The sequence below is a fragment of the Lissotriton helveticus genome, chromosome 4_1 (assembly GCF_964261635.1).
Source record: "Lissotriton helveticus chromosome 4_1, aLisHel1.1, whole genome shotgun sequence".
NCBI classification, from domain to species: domain Eukaryota; kingdom Metazoa; phylum Chordata; class Amphibia; order Caudata; family Salamandridae; genus Lissotriton; species Lissotriton helveticus.
Window position 1 is genome coordinate 165,194,755 of NC_136063.1, and position 20,904 is coordinate 165,215,658.

At 42.2% G+C, this 20,904-nt stretch overlaps 1 protein-coding gene across 1 annotated transcript in view; it reads left to right on the forward strand.

Moving 5' to 3' along the window:
• LOC144828457 (1-phosphatidylinositol 4,5-bisphosphate phosphodiesterase gamma-1-like) overlaps nt 1-20,904 on the forward strand; it is a 617,664-nt gene that overhangs the window by 391,745 nt on the left and 205,015 nt on the right. The window contains exons 9-11 of the mRNA XM_078686634.1: nt 4,272-4,344; nt 10,972-11,073; nt 12,788-12,906. Of these exons, the coding sequence (XP_078542760.1) occupies nt 4,272-4,344; nt 10,972-11,073; nt 12,788-12,906 (294 nt within the window). The remainder of the gene's footprint in view (nt 1-4,271; nt 4,345-10,971; nt 11,074-12,787; nt 12,907-20,904) is intronic.

Consider the following 20,904-nt stretch of genomic DNA (forward strand, 5'->3'; position numbering starts at 1 on the left):
TAAAATACATAAGTGAGTTTTCATTCTTGACAACTCACTCCTCCTGTCACATGGTAACACTGTGGTCAGAGTCCTGCATCTTACAGTCACTTTTTTACCATGGTGAATCTAAATCACATGTTCTTGACCCCTAACATGGTGAGTACAGGAATGAAGCCACAAGCTATGTTATGAAGGACTGATTTGCACCCATGGCAGATCTTCTCAGAATTCTAGACAAGAAGGGTTGAAAATACAACTTCACTAACAAAGACTTAGTACATAGCAGTATGGCCCTTTATGAGGGATACAGAGTTCTAAGCTGAACGCAGGTCCTATTGAAAAAAGTGGCATAATAATGGTAAGAGAGCCCTTCAATAAAACGAGTAACAGTAAAAGGAACTAAGGGCAAACTCATTACATTTTCAGAATACGTAACTATCACCAGACCTTGAGTTAGTATGTGTTGTCCTGTGAGTTTACGTGTTGGGGAAGAAGCTGACAGACAGTACGGACATTGCAGAGAGACCTGCAAGCTTCCACAGAATCTCTCCATGCCTGGATCACCCAGGGGTGAGGGAAAAAGTCAGTTTTGTTTGCAGATGTCACATTGGGATGACTCTGTGGAGAGGAAAAAGGAGGCGGTGGATAACATTATCAGAAGAACTGCAGAAGTAAAGCTGTCTATACAGCATCTACAAAATGCGTAGACCTCACGGCTGAAAAGTTTCCATGCAGATTTCTTCGAAGCAGCGCACAGCTAGCCGCATGGTAGGCTCTGGGCCAAAGAATGTAGGAAGATGGGCAGGCTGCCGACACTTCATGGAGTTTTAGAAACAAAGCAATTTCCAAGTAAATAATGTTCATCATGGTGCCAGACATCTGTGGAAGATGGACTCTAACATCTTAGCCAAGATATTTAGCAAAAGGCTGCTTGTAGTACATGGAGACCAGAATGGACTGATGCAGTACCTTTGTAAGGTATCATTTGTATTTCTTGGCCAAAAATCTCAGCTCATCAACTAGCTGTGAAAATAGTCATGATGCACAACCCTTGCAAAGATGGCTCATTTCCAGCACCGCACTCATCCTAGTGATGGAGGACGATACTGGCGTAGCAGAGACCAAACTTAAAAACTGCCTAGAAGCTACATTCCACTGGATGGAAACAAATCATCTCAAATGCAATACAGGGAAGACCGAAATTCTACCTCTCGGCAAGGGAAACATCTTTAACCCTATTCTGTGGTGGCCAGAAGACGCTATTGCTCCCCCTAACACGGCCAATGCAGTAAGAAATCTAGGGATAAAACTAGACCCCTCCATGAACTTTCAACAACAAGCAGTAGCCGTGGCGGGGACCTGTTTCGGCATAATAAAAAAGCTTAGGAAATTTTTCGACCTCATCCCCCTCTCAGTTAGGAAGAGTGTTGCAGTGGCCCTCGTCACCTCCCGCTTTGACTACTGCAACAGTCTGTACGCAGGAACCAACAGAACAGTCTGCCACAAACTACAAGTGGTGCAACATGCAGCAGCCAGACTAGTCCTAGGATGGAAAAGAAGGACCTCGGCCACGATAGCAATGAACATCCTGCACTGGCTCCCTATTCATAAAAGGGTGCTTTTTAAGATCCTGTTAATCACTTTCAGGGCTTTCAATAAAACTGGACCAAAATACATTGAAAACATGTTTAAACACTACATCCCTACACGTTGCCTGAGATCCCAAGGTGACAACCTCCTCACCATACCCAAGTTCGACTTAAAACCAAAGGAGGAAAAGCTCTAGCAGTCCTGGGGTCTAAGGCCTGGAACACATTACCACCCCCCTTCCGACATATCCCCACCGAAACTCTCTTCAGAAAGACCCTTAAAACTTGGATATACACCCTACCCGACACACACTGTAAAAACCTTATATAATTCACCTGTCACGCTTTCCCACAGGAACAATAACACCTGTTCTCCCTTCTCAAAAGCGCCAAGATGCTCCATGGAGTGTAACATTACATTACATTACATTGTACCACAAACAGTCTGCATAGGAAAAGTCCACCATGTGCATTTGGCACAGGGTCCAAGCATCAGGCTCCAGTTTAATTGACAGAGTTGAAGTGTGTCTGCTAAACAATGTAATTGTAGTTGCAATTATATACCACTTACTACCCCTGACGAGGCCTCGAATCACTTTTCGGCAAGTAGCATGCTACTCCGGACCCCAAATAGGTTTAGTGGTGAATTAGTATAAGGAAATATGAATACATTTGAGCGGTGGATATGAGAGTCTGTTAGTTGGATTGAAAATGATAATAGAGGGATAGAAGAGAGAAGGGTCACAAAAGTGTTTTTTTGGGGAGGTTTGGGGAGAGTAAGGGAGAGATTGATGTTGGAAGATCCTCTAGATGTGGATTAGGGAGAAAGATTATGAGGTTAAGGATGAATTTAAGTAAGGTTACATGAAGGAAGAGTTGTTTGGGAGATCTGAATAGTAAAAAGCGGTTTGAGATGACGCAAGGATGGATAAAGGAGGGAAGAGTCTAGAAAGGGTTATTTTTTTATTGTATATTAGATGAGTGAACTTGGGACAGGCACACGTCCACCAGCATGTTTCCAACTCCACTTATTCAAGCATATATAGGATATATTCTGAAGAGACTAGGAAGGTCTTCCACACATTATCATAGTTAAACGCTACGCACCAAAACACCAATATTCAACCATATTCATATGAGCAAGTAGATCTAAAGTTACGAATAGTTCATTGTTTTGAGTCACACAAAGAAGTAGCTGAAGCAGTGACAACAGGAAACAAACACAAAAGAACTCAATATGGCTCCCATGTTTTTCTCTCTGATCTTGTCTGGCTGACCAATGAGACTTTTAATTCTTGCGGATGAAGAAGTGTGAGGTGAGTAATAGAGGCTTATTATATGTTATGCACTGGTCTTGACTCATAATGTTGATGGTGTTTTCTGTATTTTTCTTGAGAAGGCCACATGATGTGCCAGTGATACAACAAACGAGAAAGGCGCTTGTGGCATTAGACAACCATCTTGAATTCCTTGAGTAAGAAAAAAAGGTTGTTGGAAAAAAAGTGTGAGTGCAAGAAGGCCCACTTCTGAGGGCTGGTCCCCCAAAGAAGGCAGCTTCGCCCAGTGCCCCCTGTATCTTTCCTTGGCTGTTGCAGCAGATCTGGGGCATGGCTATCATCAGTGCAGTAGGTGTCCTGCCAGCACCGCCAGCGATTTGAGGGGTCCATGGCACCAGGTTGGGCTATGCATTGCTGCTCAGCTAGGTGGCATAGTGGCCAGTTTTTCTTCTTTGGTTTAGGCCCCATGGCATACAGCAGTGGAGCAGAGCAATATGCAGAGGTTTTCAGCCACTTGACTGGACATCAGAAAAGCCACACGTTTTATTTTTGTTTAATCTTTACCTTATATAAATCCTTTTTTTCTCATTCCCCTTTTTAAAAACAGTCTGAGAAATCAAGAAAAGCAATTTAATACTGCAGGGCCCAGAGAAGAGAGTAATTGTCTCTTTAAATTGAGCTGTAATTGTGAGACACACACTTACTTTGAGTCAGAGGGTATTTTCTCACCTCTGGTGGTGTTCTTGCACTAGTCACTAGAGGGCTAACCACCTTAAATGAGCAATGCTGCTAAGCCTCCAGATCTCCTCTCCTTCTGCCATATTTCCTATTCTAGAGCCCAACTCTGATGGTCCCACCCTCACCCCTTTTTTTAGTTCACCTGATTCCCTTTCCATTATCCCCCACCTTCATATTTTAATATTTTTCATTAAATAGAGTGACTTTATGATATTCGATTGTTCGTTCTCTGTTAATATTTTGTCTGACAACCCTTCTGAGGGGCTTAGTATATGTATATGAGGTGTGAAGATCAGTTTTATTGGGTAAAGTAGGAGCTTTGGTTTGCTACTTCTTAGTAATGGTAACCATCAGTAGCGAAAGGAAGCAGTGTTTGTGTGTGAGAGGCATTCGGCTAAATTCTTCTGAGCGACGTTAGAGAATGTAGAGGTACCGTGGACTAAAATAAAAAAAAATATATACATTTAAAGAGTAATGAATTCCAATAGATGGGACTGATACAACCATACAACCCTACATGTCTGTGACTACAAAAGAAATTGTAAATATGTAGATATCAGTAGTACTGAGTAGGCAGGAGTAGGGGTAGTGAGGAAGGGCCCAGCATTCATTATCCACATTCAACTCTGTTTCTGCATTTCTGTGTTTCACACTGCATTTCACTTTTGTTTACTTCTATCTCCAGAAATGTTGATCGCCCAGAGCTCTGCCAGATAACACTCTACGACTTCCAGAAGTTTCTTCAGCATGATCAGAAGGTTTGTCCGCACCGGAAACTGACCAGTTTGGATATCAGAGTATACATGTATGGTCAGTCAACCCCCTGGCCATTTCCCAACTGTCTCCTGCCCATACACCCTTATTGGTATTGTGTAGTGAGCGAGCCACAGTTTTGTTTTCACGAATTAAGGGCTAAATATGTTGGCCAACATTTCTAGTGAAGCCTGCAATCATTTTAATATAGTATTTATTTATTTCACTGGTTTCTATCTCTCCACCTTTCAGACACTTCAGAGTTCCATGTGCAGTGGTGTTGGATATAGCTTTGTGTTAACTATGTTTATTTGGGGGCAGAGAGTGGTATTTGTGTAATGTAGACCTAGCCTCAGAAGTGCAGCGGAGCGCTGTATACACAATATTGTGTATCATGTTGTCACAGTACATGTGGTTAGTATGGTTAAGCTAGTTTTCAGCTCTTATTGGTAATTGATAATATGTTCAACGAAAACCTTTACCAGTCGGAGTGTCTTTCTTAACAGCTCCAGTGCTGTTGCTGAGATTGGCCTAAGCAGCTCCTCCGCACGCTTCAGGCTGTTTGGCCAGCGGGCACCTTTGTGGTAGATCTAGCCGGCAAGTCTGTCGGGTCCCACAGCTTTGGTGGTGAAGACAGTAGCTCATATGAGGAAGAGGAATAGGCTTAAAACAAATCACTGAATAGTGATCTTCCCAAAGCTGTTGGTGTGACTGAGTAGACAGTGACCCCAACAAGGAGGTACAGGGAGATAGTGCATGTGCACAGCAGTGTCAGACAGTTCCTTTAGTCTTGCCCATGATGTTGGAAGATAGCCTGTCCCCCAGATCCAGCAAGATTCCATCGGGTTAAGCCAAGTGCTGCTATCTTTATCCAAGCCCCCATTTGCAGGAGCCCCAACGAGACCAGGCTCAAGTCTCTCTTGTGCTTTGCGGGCAGTGCCGTAGCATGGGCGGGGCCACTTCGGCGGTTGACCCGGGTGGAAAATTTTATGGGGCATTCTTTGGGGCAGAACATTTTAAAAGAAAAGAGAAAAGATACTTGCCTTGCCCCAGGTGCTGGCAACTCACGCTACACTGCTGGGGGCCAGACTTTCACCATCTTATACTGTCCCTTACTCAGGGAACCCCCCACCCCAAGGGCTGCCTCCAGCTCTAGATTTCACCAGGCTCATGGGCTGCATAGGAGCTGGGGCATATAAATCAGGAACAATAACTTGAAACCGCTGCACTCCTGGGTAACTGAAGTAAATCACAAGGGTAAATAGGTACACATGTTATAGGTGCTCAGGGAGGTCACCTTCTGAATCCACAAGGTGCTGTAGAATAATCAAAATAAGCTGGCCTTACAAGGAGTAAGGACTATCCCTGGGCACTCTAGAATGCACAAAGTTGCGTTATATAATGTAAATCCGGACTTCAAAGTTGATTGTAGTCATAGTAGTCTTATATTTAATTCAGATTTCAATTTAGGCAAACTTTTCGCATTACAATCATATTACGTTATATGATGATGTAGTTTTTCATATGATTAACAATCATAAAATCCAAGGTCATATAGGTAATGTACTCCAGAAGTTTTAGTAATCCCCGATGCATTTCGTGCAAAACTGCACTTCTTCAGGGGAATCTGTGTAAAAGAAAAAGATATATGTAGGGCGCTAAAAAGTTCAGGAGTCTAAAAAACAGAGAATCTGCGATGGAAATTGTGAGGTTAGTATCTGTGGGATATGGCTACGAAAAGAACAAAGGCAAAATACTACAAGATAGAGTAGTGACGTTGTTAAGATTAAGGAGTGGGGTGACTGATAACAGAAAGAGAAACCAGGAAACCGTGCACGTAATCAGTATGTAACGGGAATGTTTGGCGTGCCTCGAGGAAACTTGAAAATAACTCTACAGGTGTTCATTAATGTGGTCTACGAGGAAGCGTAATATGTTAACGCTCGAAAATATCACGTGAAGTGAAAGGGATATAACGGTGAATAAAACAAAACGTGCAGCTGACCCTCATGCGGGGCAGATGAAAATCGTGGTGAAAGGAACTAGAAATTCAAACACTTACCAACCAAAGGAGTTATGATTAAATCGACAAGCTGCTGGCGGTAAGGTCCGGTCCGTGTCTACGGGAACCCGGAAGACGTCGAGCATGCGCACATGCTCCTTAATGTGGGTGAAAAGCTGTGCTCATAGAAAGCGGACTGAGTGTTAACGAAGTTGCTGGGACAGTGAATAAAACGCGGGGATGGAGGACCATGGGGGGGTGATAAAAACAAAAAATGCCTGAGTAAAAAATTAACCCAAGTAAAAGAAGTAAACATGTATACCTTGTAAAACAGTACCAAAGCACAATGTAATGTAAATGTAAAGTAACTGGGGGGTCAGAGATAGAAGTAAAGAGATAGAAGAAACGTGAAAGTGTGAATGCAACAGGAGTGCAAAATGTAGAAAAGAGAAGGTACGAATGGAAAGATAAAGGATTGTAACAAATGAACTAAAACAGAAAGGGAAAAAGATCAAATTACTGGAGGGGTAAATAGTCAGAAAGAGAGATCAAACAGGTACAGAGCAAATTCTTATAAGTGGCATCTGTATTCCAATCTGTCATTGAGTCCTTTCGGATGCAAGGAGTGAAGACGGTATATCCAATATAGTTCACGTTGAAGCAGGTTTTTATTGTTATCTCTGTAAGTGAGTTTATCCACTACTTCAAGGACTAGGAAACGGATTTGGCTTGGGTTATGAGAATGTTGGACAAAGTGAGCAGCTACACAGGACTTTAAGTTCTTCGTACGAATGTTACTGCGGTGTTCGGTCAGTCTTGTTTTGATTTTACGTTCTGTTTTTCCCACGTATGGGAGGCCACAGAGGCACTTTAGCATATATATAACATTCATGGAGTCACAGGTGGCATTGACTCGTAGGTGTATGGGTGTTCCTTGAGTGGGGTGGGATAAGAAATTGCCTGGAATGATACTACTGCAATGTCCGCAATTATGGCACGTATTGTGCCTTTGAAGATCATGTTATCGATGGTTGGCGATTGTTTCAATATAGATTGTATGTTTCTGGAACTCTGGTAAGCAAAGATAGGTGGTTTGTCAAACACTTTATTGAAGTCTGTTTCCAATTGAAGTAATGGCCAGTGCTTGCGGATAGACTCTTTGATTTTTGTGGATTGCGTCGAGAATTTTGATACAAAAACAGAACGTGTGTCTTTGTCTGGAGACTTCTCTCTGAGTTTAAGTAGATCTTGTCTTTGTCTGTTCGACACTCTGTCTTCTGCAGCTTGAGTGAGTTCTCTGGGGTAACCTCGTTGATGACATTTCTTGATAATGGTAGTACTGTCCTGTGTATACAGGTCAATTGTGGATGCAATCCGTTTGGCACGGAGAAGTTGCGAATATGGTAAATGGCGTTTTAAACTTGGTTGATGGAAGCTGCGGTAATGTAAGTAGTTATTGCGGTCGGTAGTCTTGGTGTATATTGATGTGACGAATTGGTTGTTAGATATTGAGATTTGTACATCCAGAAAAGGTATGGTTGTGGTATTGAAACTGTGTGTGAATTGAATACAGTCATTTACTCGATTGAGAGAGTCGATGGCGTGGGTTAACTAAGTTTCATTGCCTTTCCAAACGAGAAAGATGTCATCAATATATCGGTAATAGGCGCATAAGAATGGTTGCCAATCTTGATGGTTCAAAATATGCTGTTTCTCAAATAAGTACATGAATAGATTCGCGTATGCTGGAGCAGCACGGTTGCCCATGGCGACTCCAGATGGCTGTAGGTAATGTTCATTATTGAAAGATTTGAAGTAATTGTGATGGAGCGTAAATTGCATAAGTTCAAGGATGAAGATCTGTAAGTTAGTGGGCAACTGTGCTGCTCCAGCATACGCGAATCTATTCATGTACTTATTTGAGAAACAGCATATTTTGAACCATCAAGATTGGCAACCATTCTTATGCGCCTACTACCGATATATTGATGACATCTTTCTCGTTTGGAAAGGCAATGAAACTCAGTTAACCCACGCCATCGACTCTCTCAATCGAGTAAATGACCGTATTCAATTCACACACAGTTTCAGTACCACAACCATACCGTTTCTGGATGTACAAATCTCAATATCTAACAACCAATTCGTCACATCAATATACACCAAGACTACCGACCGCAATAACTACTTACATTACCGCAGCTTCCATCAACCAAGTTTAAAACACCATTTACCATATTCGCAACTTCTCCGTGCCAAACGGATTGCATCCACAATTGACCTGTATACACAGGACAGTACTACCATTATCAAGAAATTTCATCAACGAGGTTACCCCAGAGAACTCACTCAAGCTGCAGAAGACAGAGTGTCGAACAGACAAAGACAAGATCTACTTAAACTCAGAGAGAAGTCTCCTGACAAAGACACACGTTCTGTTTTTGTATCAAAATTCTCGACGCAATCCACAAAAATCAAAGAGTCTATCCGCAAGCACTGGCCATTACTTCAATTGGAAACAGACTTCAATAAAGTGTTTGACAAACCACCTATCTTTGCTTACCAGCGTTCCAGAAACATACAATCTATATTGAAACAATCGCCAACCATCGAGAACATGATCTCCAAAGGCACAATACCGTGCCATAATTGCGGACATTGCAGTATTATCATTCCAGACAATTTCTTATCTCACCCCATTCAAGGAACACCCATACACCTACGAGTCAATGCCACCTGTGACTCCATGAATGTTATATATATGCTAAAGTGCCCCTGTGGCCTCCCATAAGTGGGAAAAACAGAATGTAAAATCAAAACAAGACTGACCGAACACCGCAGTAACATTCGTACGAAGAACTTAAAGTCCTGTGTAGCTGCTCACTTTGTCCAACATTCTCATAACTCAAGCCAAATCCGTTTCCTAGTCCTTAAGGTAGTGGATAAACTCACTTACAGAGATAACAATAAAAACCTGCTTCAACCTGAACTATATTGGATATACCGTCTTCACTCCTTGCATCCGAAAGGACTCAATGACAGATTGGAATACAGTTGCCACTTATAAGAATTTGCTCTGTACCTGTTTGATCTCTCTTTCTGACTATTTACCCCTCCAGTAATTTGATCTTTTTCCCTTTCTGTTTTAGTTCATTTGTTACAATCCTTTATCTGTCCATTCGTACCTTCTCTTTTCTACGCTTTGCACTCCTGTTGCATTCACATTTTCACCTTTCTTCTATCTCTTTACTTCTATCTCTGACCCCCCCTCCCCCAGTTACTTTACATTTACATTACATTGTGCTTTGGTACTGTTTTACTAGGTATACATGTTCACTTCTTTTACTTGGGTTCATTTTTTACTCAGGCATTTTTTGTTTTTATCACCCCCCCACGGTCCTCCATCCTCGCGTTTTATTCACTGTCCCAGCAACTTCTATGAGCACAGCTTTTCACCCACATTAAGGAGCATGTGCACATGCTCGGCGTCTTCCGGGTTCCCGTAGACACGGACCGGACCTTACCGCCAGTAGCTCGTCGATTTAATCATAACTCCTTTGGTCGGTAAGTGTTTGAATTTCTAGTTCCTTTCACCACGATTTTAATCTGCCCCGCATGAGGGTCAGCTGCACGTTTTATTTTATTCACCGTTATATCCCTTTCACTTCACGTGATATTTTCGAGCGTTAACATATTACGCTTCCTCGTAGACCACATTAATGAACACCTGTAGAGTTATTTTCAAGTTTCCTCGAGACACGCCAAACATTCCCGTTACATACTGATTACGTGCACGGTTTCCTGGTTTCTCTTTCTGTTACCAGTCACCCCACTCCTTAATCTTAACAACGTCACTACTCTACCTTGTAGTATTTTGCCTTTGTTCTTTTCATAGCCATATCCCACAGATACTAACCTCACAATTTCCATCGCAGATTCTCTGTTCTTTAGACTCCTGAACTTTTTAGCGCCCTACATATATCTTTTTCTTTCACACAGATTCCCCCTGAAGAAGTGCAGTTTTGCACGAAATGCATCGGGGATTACTAAAACTTCTGGAGTACATTACCTATATGACCTTGGATTTTATGATTGTTAATCATATGCAAAACTACATCATCATATGACGTAATATGATTGTAATGTGAAAAGTTTGCTTAAATTGAAATCTGAATTAAATATAAGACTACTATGACTACAATCACCTTTGAAGTCCGGATTTACATTATATAACGCAACTTTGTGCATTCTAGAGTGCCCAGGGATAGTCCTTACTCCTTGTAAGGCCAGCTTATTTCGCATATAAATCAGAGCCATCTCTGGCTCCCTATTGGTCCCACAGTTCACTGGTCCTGGGAGATCTGCAATCCAGCCCAAAGTCCATCCTCATGCCTCCCAGTGTCTACTGCAGTTTAAGTGTACCTTCCTCCTCACCCCAGCCTGGGGCGCCTCTTTGCATGCCCCTGGCTAGGTACCCCTTTCTATACTAGGACTCTTTTGTTTGCTTAGGCCATGGCTTTAGAATGATGACCCAGTTCAATGGACGTCCTACTGGCCGAGCACAGTTCTCTGCACTCCCTAAAGTCATGGTCAGCACCGCTCACTCTGGTTTCTCCCCCCTTATGTTCAGGAGGGATGGGCGAATGACACCGGCAAAGTGAGGGAACACATGTGTTCTTACCTGAAGGAGCCACCTGGAGAGATGTCTGAACCCTGTTTCCAGCTGGATGAGGTGAGCAGTTGCCATTGTATCTGAGCTTTAACACCCTGCATGGCTGTGACCACTGTACCAAGATATTCACCAATACCAGGGGAGGGCACTGAAGCTCTTCTTTTGTTTTTCCTCTCACAAGAGCGGCAACTAGTGGTATAAACATCTTAAGCACACTTTGAAAAGATTTGCACAAAAGCTTTCTTTTCTTTTCCTGCTAAATTTCTGCCATTGTCTTTTTCTTTCTTGGCTTTGTATTCAAGCTTATGTGCACTCATTCCTCTAATTAGCTTGCTGACTTATCTTTTCTCCTTCAGTTCGTCAATAACTCATGCATATTTTCCCTTTATCCTTCTATCTTATCTCTGTGACGTATCCTTTTAAATGTCCCCTCTGTGTTTAGTCCCCCCCCCCTTTGTTTATTTTCTTCTCTCTACTTTTACTTTTCATATTACACTACTCTAATGTAGTTGATCTTTTTCATTCTGGTTCTTTCTCTCAACTTTCTTCTCTGTTAGTTTGGGCCGTTTTCACAGAACTAATCTGAGACAAAATCCTAAACTTACTACTTTTGGTAATTATAGAAGGCACTTACTATTTTTGGTATTCACAGAATGAACTTACTACTTTTGGTTAAACTTACTACTTTTGGTTAAACTTATTACTTTTGGTATTCACAGAAGGCATTTAGTAGTAGCAAAGTTAGTGTACTACTACTAAATGCCTTCTGTGAATACCAAAAGTAGTAAGTTTAACCAAAAGTAGTAAGTTTAACTAAAAGTAGTAAGTGCGTTCTGTGAATACCAAAAGTAGTAAGTTTAGGATTTTGTCTCAGTTTAAGTTCTGTGAATCGGGCCCTATGTGAATTACTTTTCTTTGGTTTTCGCTGAGTAATTTTTTCTTTTGTTTCCCTTTTAATGTCTCATGTTTGATCTCTTATCCCCTTGATAGCTTCTGCTTTCCTTTCTTTCGGTTACAATTATTCTGGTCTCTTTCTGTTCTTCATTGATTTTGTTTCGTAGCATGTTGATGTTTGTATTTTATCTTTTACAAACATGCACCTTCAGGATTTAGACAATGCCTGGTTCTAAAATGTAATCCAAAAGTAATCCCTTCCTAAATGGAGGGTAGCTGTACAATACATATGTAGTTTCTCACCTCGTTGTGAGTACTGGCTTTGCTATCTCGCACACAGCAAGGGGATAGCTGACGCTAAAGTGAGGCCACCTGATTTTTGGCGTCTTTCCTACAATTTTGGAACCCGCTCTTCTGTTATCTGTGATACATTAAATCTGTTAACATATGCATATTGGCTTCTGACTAACATTTTACATCCCACCCTCTCCAATGGCTCTGCTTTAAGTTCTATTGCAGTAGGAAAGTGGGAGTTAATATATTCCCTTACACTTTTCTTTCTATAAAATGTACTTCCCAAAGAGGCTCAAAAGACTCAATACCATTGCAGAGTAATAATTATTGAAAGACCTACTTCTGTTTTACAAGATACAAGTACACTTAATCTGCTGAGAGGGGCTTTGGTAATATGAGATTGTTTAAAGTCTTTTCTATGGGTACACTTGGGGAGTTTGGTGTTTATTTTATGTTAACTTTATATAAAGTGTTTTTTTTTCAAAGTGATCTTTTCATGCTGCGTTTATTTTGAAATGGCACAAATTGTCATTAAATCCAGGACTCTTTCAATATTAATAGTTTGGTTTGTGTTGTTTGCTTCCAGTTTCTGACATACCTTTTCTCCCGGGAAAATATGCTGATGGACTCCAAGTATGAGCGAGTGGTCCCAGAGGACATGAATTACCCCCTGTCTCAGTACTGGATCTCCTCCTCTCACAACACGTGAGTACCAGACCACTACCTTTAATCTTGAGGATGATGTTTCTCTCTTCCAGGTTCAGTGTCTTCTTCAGGGCGAGTAGTCCCAGAAAAGGACCCCGTGCATTGCTTTCCAGAAGCCAGACTTTCTAGTTGCGGAACTTTTTCCTAGTTATAAAAATATGTTTACACACATCATTATTTCCTACATGCAATGACAAAACTGGATTGGATTGTGCACTACCCCACATACACTACGTATTGCACATTCATATGGGTATAGGTTATGAGCTTATGTAAATTGAAGGGCACTGTTTTTTGGGAATAGTCAAAAGATAACAGCAACGTTTCCCATGCATTTTCCTAGCCACTCTTTTAATACTCTTATGCAGGTTTGCAGTTTTTCAATGACAGTCATAAAACATTTGTGACTATTCGTTTCAGAACCTGTGGATAATAAGCACACATATATCACACTTCAGGACTAACTTTTGTGAATCATGCATAATGTAGGCATGTATACATTGTGACTTATTCTAGGCGTATGTCTTGACCGACACATGGGTAAGCACCAGCTATGGTTGCAAGGCTGTTAAGCATAGAGAGGAACTAGAACACAGAATCATTAAAAGGTTAATTTAGAAAAGATTTGAATGAAAGCATGTCACTGTGCAACATGTGCTGCTCATCAAAGCAATGTAGGTTTTTTGAATATGGTACTTCACTAATATTCCCATATAATATGTTTGCCTATGTTAGGAATCTTGTGACAGATTTTTCAAAGAGAAGTATTTCTTTAGAGGTTTAATCTTGGCTTGCCAGACACTACCTTCACGGCTGGTGTTTCCTGAATGTCGAGGCATAGGTTTTCTTAAACGCATTGAGGCTTGCTTTATGTCCCCTGCAAGGCGTGACAACTTTCATACGATCGAGAAATAAACTGGAAACCTCCTACACAGGTTATATCCATTCCTAGTGCCACTCCTCGAGGTCAGTAATCAAATTGCCCCAGAATTGCGGGGCATAAACTCAGAGGTAGGTCTTATTCCAGGAAAAAGGATACAACTCATCCACAGATCATCGTCGTAGGAACACTATTCCAGTTAGTGGCAGAATTCTTCTGTGGAGAAACCAAGTATCTCCTGAAACTCAGCTTTGAACGGGTATTCTCCAACATGTCCAGAATATGTGCATTTTAGTATATCCTCAGTTGAGGATATACAAAATGCAATGCAATGGTGCTAGTAAGCTCATCATCAAAGCAATGGCGCGTGGAGTGCAGGCAGGAATTAATCTATGCAGTCTCTTGCTCTTTCAAGATTTCTTATCCTTTTGTTACTTGGCTTTTGATACCAAACATAGGGGTTCATTAGGATGACGGGCGGACTTTGTCCGTCCGCCATCCTGTCGGAATTCGGGACCGCCAGCCATTAGGGCGGGGGTCCCGGGGGGTATTAGGATGTGCCCGCCACAGTGGCGGACACATCCTGCATTTATAGCATTGTGGCGGGCGGTGCTCTCTGCACCGCCCGCCACAATGCTAAAAATGCATTAATGCATTTGCATAAACAAAGCGGCAGGCGTGGTGCCTGCCGCTTTGTTTATGCAAATGAAGGGGGGTACCACAGGTACCCCCCGTGTGCAGCCCCCACCTCTCCTTCCCTCTGGGGGCCCGCAGGGGGCCCCCAGAGTGAAGACCGCATGCCTTTCCGTGACGGCATCGCCGCCGCGAAAAGGCATCTACACAAGCCCATCATAATATGGCTGGCCGTGTCTATTGAATACCGCCACCATATTAAACCTTTTCCGCCTTGCGACCGGGGCGGAAAAGCGGCGGACGGTCTTTCCGTCCGCCGCGGTCCCCCCCGCCCTCCTAATATGGCGGGGTGGGGATTTAGGTGCGGATGGTGGGCGGATTGCCCCCGCCAGGCTGGCGGTGGCTACCGCCAGCCTGGAGGGGGCAATCCGCCCACCATCCTAATGGGCCCCATAGTGTTGTTCTCACATATACCTCAAGCAAATCCTGCAGTCCACGAAAAAAATTATTTAGAAGTCAAGAGAAGGACCTTCCATTCCTAAACAGTGATGCTCGAACACACTGTAGTCACAGAAGACACTGAGTTAATTTTCAGCTATAAAAATACTTTTCTATAATCACCTATCTCTCCTGGTCTGCAAAAAAGATAAACAAGCAGAGGGGCACTGTTGGTAAGGAGGAAGTTTAGCTTCTACCCTAATGGCAGCAAACTAGTGCGCAGTTCTGGTCAGTATGCAGTTTCTTCTTGTATTCTTTTGAACAATTAAGTTCTGTAGCACTGGATCTTTCATAGATTCACATGCTTGACTCATTCCCTGTATATGGGCTGAGAATTCCTGGTAGTTTAACATAGTTGTGAACAGTAATAACATGCCCTTGACAAAACAGCTGTGTTTTTTTTTAGTAGTACATTCACCTTCAATCATTGACGTGACATTGATGTGCTGAATGCTCCACTGTTCATGAAGGCCACCATACTTAAGATTTGTACAGCATGTCAATTTTGAGGGTGCCCCCAAACAGAAATTTGCTCTGTCGTTCTCTTGAGAAAGATTTACTTCAAAAACATTTTCCCACCATGGGCAACATGGGCCAGGTTCACCTTGAGCTTCACCTTGTGGTAAGTTTGTTTCTAGGTTCATGTTATAAACACAAACCTTCCCACAAGCTACAGAACATCCAAAACACCGACGCAAGACTGGTCCTCAACCTGCCAAGCCACTACCGTATCTCCCAGCACCTGCGCACACTCCACTGGCTCCCCATCGAAGCTAGAGTCACCTTCAAGATGCTAACCAATGCTCACAAGGTCCTCCACGACACCGGACCAGCATTCCTGAACAGCCGACTCAAATTCCACGCACCCCAAAGGACCCTACGATCAGCCCAGCTCTTCTACACCGTGGTCCCCCGCACCAGAAATACCATATCGGGAGGCCGCTCCTTCTCCTTCCGCGCAGCCAGTGCCTGGAACGACCTTCCGCTCCACCTCAGACAGATAACATCGCTCCCCATCTTTGCAAGAAACCTCAAAACCTGGCTCTTCGACAGACCTCCGTCTTGATGGACTGGCACCTGCGAACCCCCCCCCACACCCCCAGCGCCTTGAGACCCTTACGGGTGAGTAGTCACGCTTAACAAACACCTGATTTGATTTGATGTTTATGGGTCAGTGCCACGGGAGGTATTTGCCTCACTGTTACAGGTAGTCCTCTCCAGGAGGACACATGGCCAAAGGATCATTTTCACCAGTGATCTACACCTCTAGTGCCTCTTCTGCCTGAATCCTAAACAAAAGTTATTTAATTGTGTTATATGCAAACATCTGCATGAATGAAACAAGGTTGTCCATGCACATTTAGTGTGAAGTACCTATCAGTGCTATCCTAAAAGATTATGTAAATCTACCAGCATCTTTCCCACCTAAATCCCAGCATCTGGAAATGCCTGAATTGGAGTGACCAGAGGTGCCTGTACTTTCATGGCTTCAACAGAGGTAATGGCTCATTCAGTACCAGCCCACAGTTCAAAGACATTAACAAAATCTTGAATGCTGGTTGTCCAAAATGATACAAAAATCTAGCTCCTCTGAGCACTTGACATCTTTCCCACCTAAATACTCAATGATGGCAAGACTCTTTCGGATCAGAAGAAGTAGAAACTATCTTTCAAGTTCATCATTATCCTCTTCAGCAGTGACCTGAACAGCAGGCTGTCTGTTATCCATCTCAGCACCCTCCTAATCAGTTCTAGCTGTGTCATTGATTGCTACATGGTACTGAGAGTTACAGCTCCTTTCATAGGGAGATACAGGAACTAGGAAGTGGCATACAGATGGTAGTGCCCCATTAGGCGGGGATGTGAAGACATTACAGACTGTAGAAGTGACCATGAGGGTTTGGAAAGAACCAACTCTGTCACTTGCTGTTTATTCATGGAAAGTTTGAATAGCACCAATATAGTGAAAAAAAATATTTTAGAGACAAAGGCGGAAAATGTAATTCTGAGAAAGTGCTGGAAAGTGGATTGGAGGTTAGGGAACTACTAATATGTTCAGTCCCTTCAGAGGCATAAGAATGTATATCATACCAAGGGCAGGGAGATGGCTGTAATCCATGGCCAACATCCGAAGTTAGCACCGCCTTGTCTGAAGAGACTAACTTTAGCCTTGAAATCTTGAAGATATGTAAGCAATACTCAGGTGTTAACAATTTCGATAAAAATCCTTTGTTGCCTTTGGATTTGCATGTAAATGAGTCGGTGGTGCTCGTCCAAATTCATCTTCAAGGAAACTGCATTATCTCAATGTTCATTGATGTCTTTGGTGATCACACCAAAACATTATATTCTCAGGTAATCTCTTTATCTCCTTTAGATATCAGGAAGGGGGCATTTTCTCCCTAAACAGGGGATGACCTTTTGTCACAAGAAAACAATCCATTCCTGCAAGGGTAAAGTGACTGCACACCCCATAAGAAGTGTGTTGTCTACTGCGATTCTTTATACTAAAGTGCCACTCCACAACATCATGTTGTGTCTCAAAGTTGAAAAACACATACACACATGCCTCAGACTCTGCTGACTGAACATGAATGCAGAGATAGATTATTTAGTTGAACAAGGAGTTCTCTGTACCCTTTTTCAATGAAAGCAAACCTGCATCCCAGTTCCTACTATATTTACTGCTTGATAATCAGATACAAACATGTGAATCTTTGAAAGATTCAATGCTGGAGAAAGAAAATAAGCTACGAACCAGTGTTGACAGTTTTCCAGCATTGGTATCTTTCATAGATTTAGTTTTCCAGCATTGGCATCTTTCATGGATTTCTTGTGATCCACCCTCTGTACCCTTCTCTCTGGTCTGAAGCTCAAAGCATTAACCTCCTTCATTACTCTGGTGCTGGAAAATCATAATTACAGGTAAGTAACATTTCCTATTTTTGGCCCTCTGCCAAATGCTATAAAAGCAAATATTGGACAATTAAGCATCCAGGTGGGAAAAAAGGCCCAAAAGAGAAGTTCAGATCTACCCTCAACTGTACAACTGTAATCAGTGTGTGGCGAAGGAATAGCTAAGGATGCTTGCTTGATATATTCTCAGTTATAGCAAGAAGACTAGTCTACTAATATGTGTAGTTCCACTACCTCACTATAAAGTTATATAACAAATAATTGATGTTCACAATCAACAATCATCACTGGCAGTACAAATACTTCTCTTTAGCTTAGACTTTGCCACACGTCTTCCAAATTCATGGCAGAAGCTCATCTCAATCCTACCGAATATGGGGATTCAGATAAACCACGGCAACCAAATATCCAGTAAAGGGGATTTTGAGGTCTGTCCTGGATCCACAGTTTCTTACATTTTTCAGATGGCAGCCTATCAGAAATATGTCATAAAAGCCTAAGCAAAGTGCATTCCTCAGAGGTAAGACCATATCCTGTGTGACTTGTGCATAGTCCTATTTAAAGTTTTGTTCACTCAATTTGACTCAGTGCACAGATTTCTTCTAAGGCGCCTATTTTTGCAAGAAAGCATTAAAATTATCCAATACATTGGTGAAGGGGTTTTGTCAACAAACCTTTTATGGCATTCGTACGAATGAAGGTTTCTTGAGAACTCACCCTTTTGGCTGGATTAGTATTTTCAAATATAAGAATAAGCTTGCATTGTCTTTTTTTCTCCCTTATAACCTCACTTCACGCTCTATAACCCTGCATCATTAGTAAGAATATCCAAAAGGGATTCTCGAAAACATAGAACTCTTATTTACCTCACAAATCTAGCTAGCCCTAAACAGTGCATAGCCAGTGGGATTGTTTTGGGAAGAACTAGATGCTTTTATGAGCAGGTAATGGTTTTACCCATTTTGGTATTCAGTTTCCTTAAGAGGCAACACTGTTGAGATTCTCCCTTCAAAATAGACATACAAATGGTTCAAGAGTCTTCCAGAATATGTTTAGTTTAACATAACTCTGTATATGTTGTACTGAGACTTCTCTATACTCCTGGCATATCCAATAAATCCACTTTATTTTATGTTTATCCTGTCTACCTGGCAATGTATTACCTACTGGCGGTCGCCAGTAGGTGGTTATAGTAAGAACCTAGTTTCCATAGGAAAATCATTTTTTGATTTGCTAATAACTTTGGCATCGTTTGACGAATCTTTCTGAAATTCTCCCCCAAAAAAGTCTATCCAGGTCAGCTCCTATCCTGAAAGTTTGAGGGTGATTCGTCAAGCGGGGGCTGAGAAAAAAGGGGGGGTCCCAAAAGTCGTTTTCTCCATGTTAATTTCCGTAGAAAATGTTGCGACAAGCTACAGCTTGGACTGCTGAATGGAATTACCCCAAATGTGGCAGAAAGGTAGAGCTTGGTTCAGAAAGCGACCTTTTTTTTATTTTAATGGTGTAAATCCGTTCAGTAGTTTTTGAGAACCCACTCTAAAATATAGACTATCATTTTCAAAACCATGAACACACCAATACCAGTTAGAACATATACGCTCACTACTTCCTAGCTCTACTCACACATCCACTCATTCACCCATACAGTCACTCATACATACAGACAGCCACCAATACACATTATCATATGCACTCACATATCTATACAGACACTCACACACCGCCTCTTATTCATATAGTTATTCACACACCTAGTCAGTCATGGAAATAATTAATCACACTTTCATTTACTCACCTGTACAGTTATACAAATACCATCTCACTTATTTAAACATATACTAACACATACTTACACTGTAATACAATAACTAATACAAGCACACACTGATCCATACAAGCACTCTCACAACCACTCACTCTCACATATAGTCATTTATACACTCCAACATCAACATATACTGCCTTTCACATATGCAGTTACTCACACATGTAACGATGAGGCATCCATTCACTAACCAACACACCCATACACACACTCACCCAGCCATATAGCCCTGCACAGATACAGTCTTCAACACATACACCCAATGAATCATCCACTCACACATCTATGCAGAGTCAAACCCCCCCACCCACACAGACACTCAGGCACCCATACAGATACTCGGACAACCAATCAATAGCCCATATAGATCCTCATTTAGCTACTTACCAACCCATGCAACCGCTTACACACCAACTGACAACCTAAACTGTGTGAATGTCTGTATCAGTCGCTAACACATGCATTAAGTAAGACACAATTAATCACTCACTTATACAGTCGGTCACACACCTACTAAATCATCCATCCTGACTCTTATACACCCATTCATTTTTCAATAAATGCCAGCATTTGTAAATCGCACAGCTGCCTCCGACGGAGGTGTCCCGGTGCTGGGGGCCGTCCGGAAGATTAAGCAAGCTATTGCCCAGAGTCACATGGCGCTGGACTAACCTGCCGCCAGAGTCAGGGATTGAACCGTGAACCCTGTGGTCCGGAGTCAGGCACCCTGGCTGCTGCGCCACACCTCTTCCACATGCAGCTCTGTGAACTGCATTTTGTATCAAGTACTGCGATAGTACTACTTTACATACTACAAAATATAGTTTGTGAATCAGCCCTAAGCCTTTTGTCAAGATTAAATCCCTGAGATTTGGCACTTTCCTCAGTGGTTAGCTTGCAGTATAGCAGGTTTGATTTATCAAGGCAGACTTGCCCCTGCATGGTGAAGTGTGATGTGGACAGTAGAAGGGCTTTGGTTTTCTGAGGTTTCAACTTCAGATGATGAAAAGACATTTGGGATTCATTGTCGTTGAGGGACTTTGCAAGATGGCTATATACTCCAGTGAGTTCACAGGGTTTCTCAAGAAAGAGCGAAAGGGACCCAACTAAAATACTGAAATGCTGGTTCTCCTGAGGATCCATGTCCAACGAAGTTATTTAGGACATCGGCTCACTTGATTAACCCTGTTTTAATCACATTTGGAATACCTCGCTTTCCACTGGCATTTTCCATGATATGTGGAAA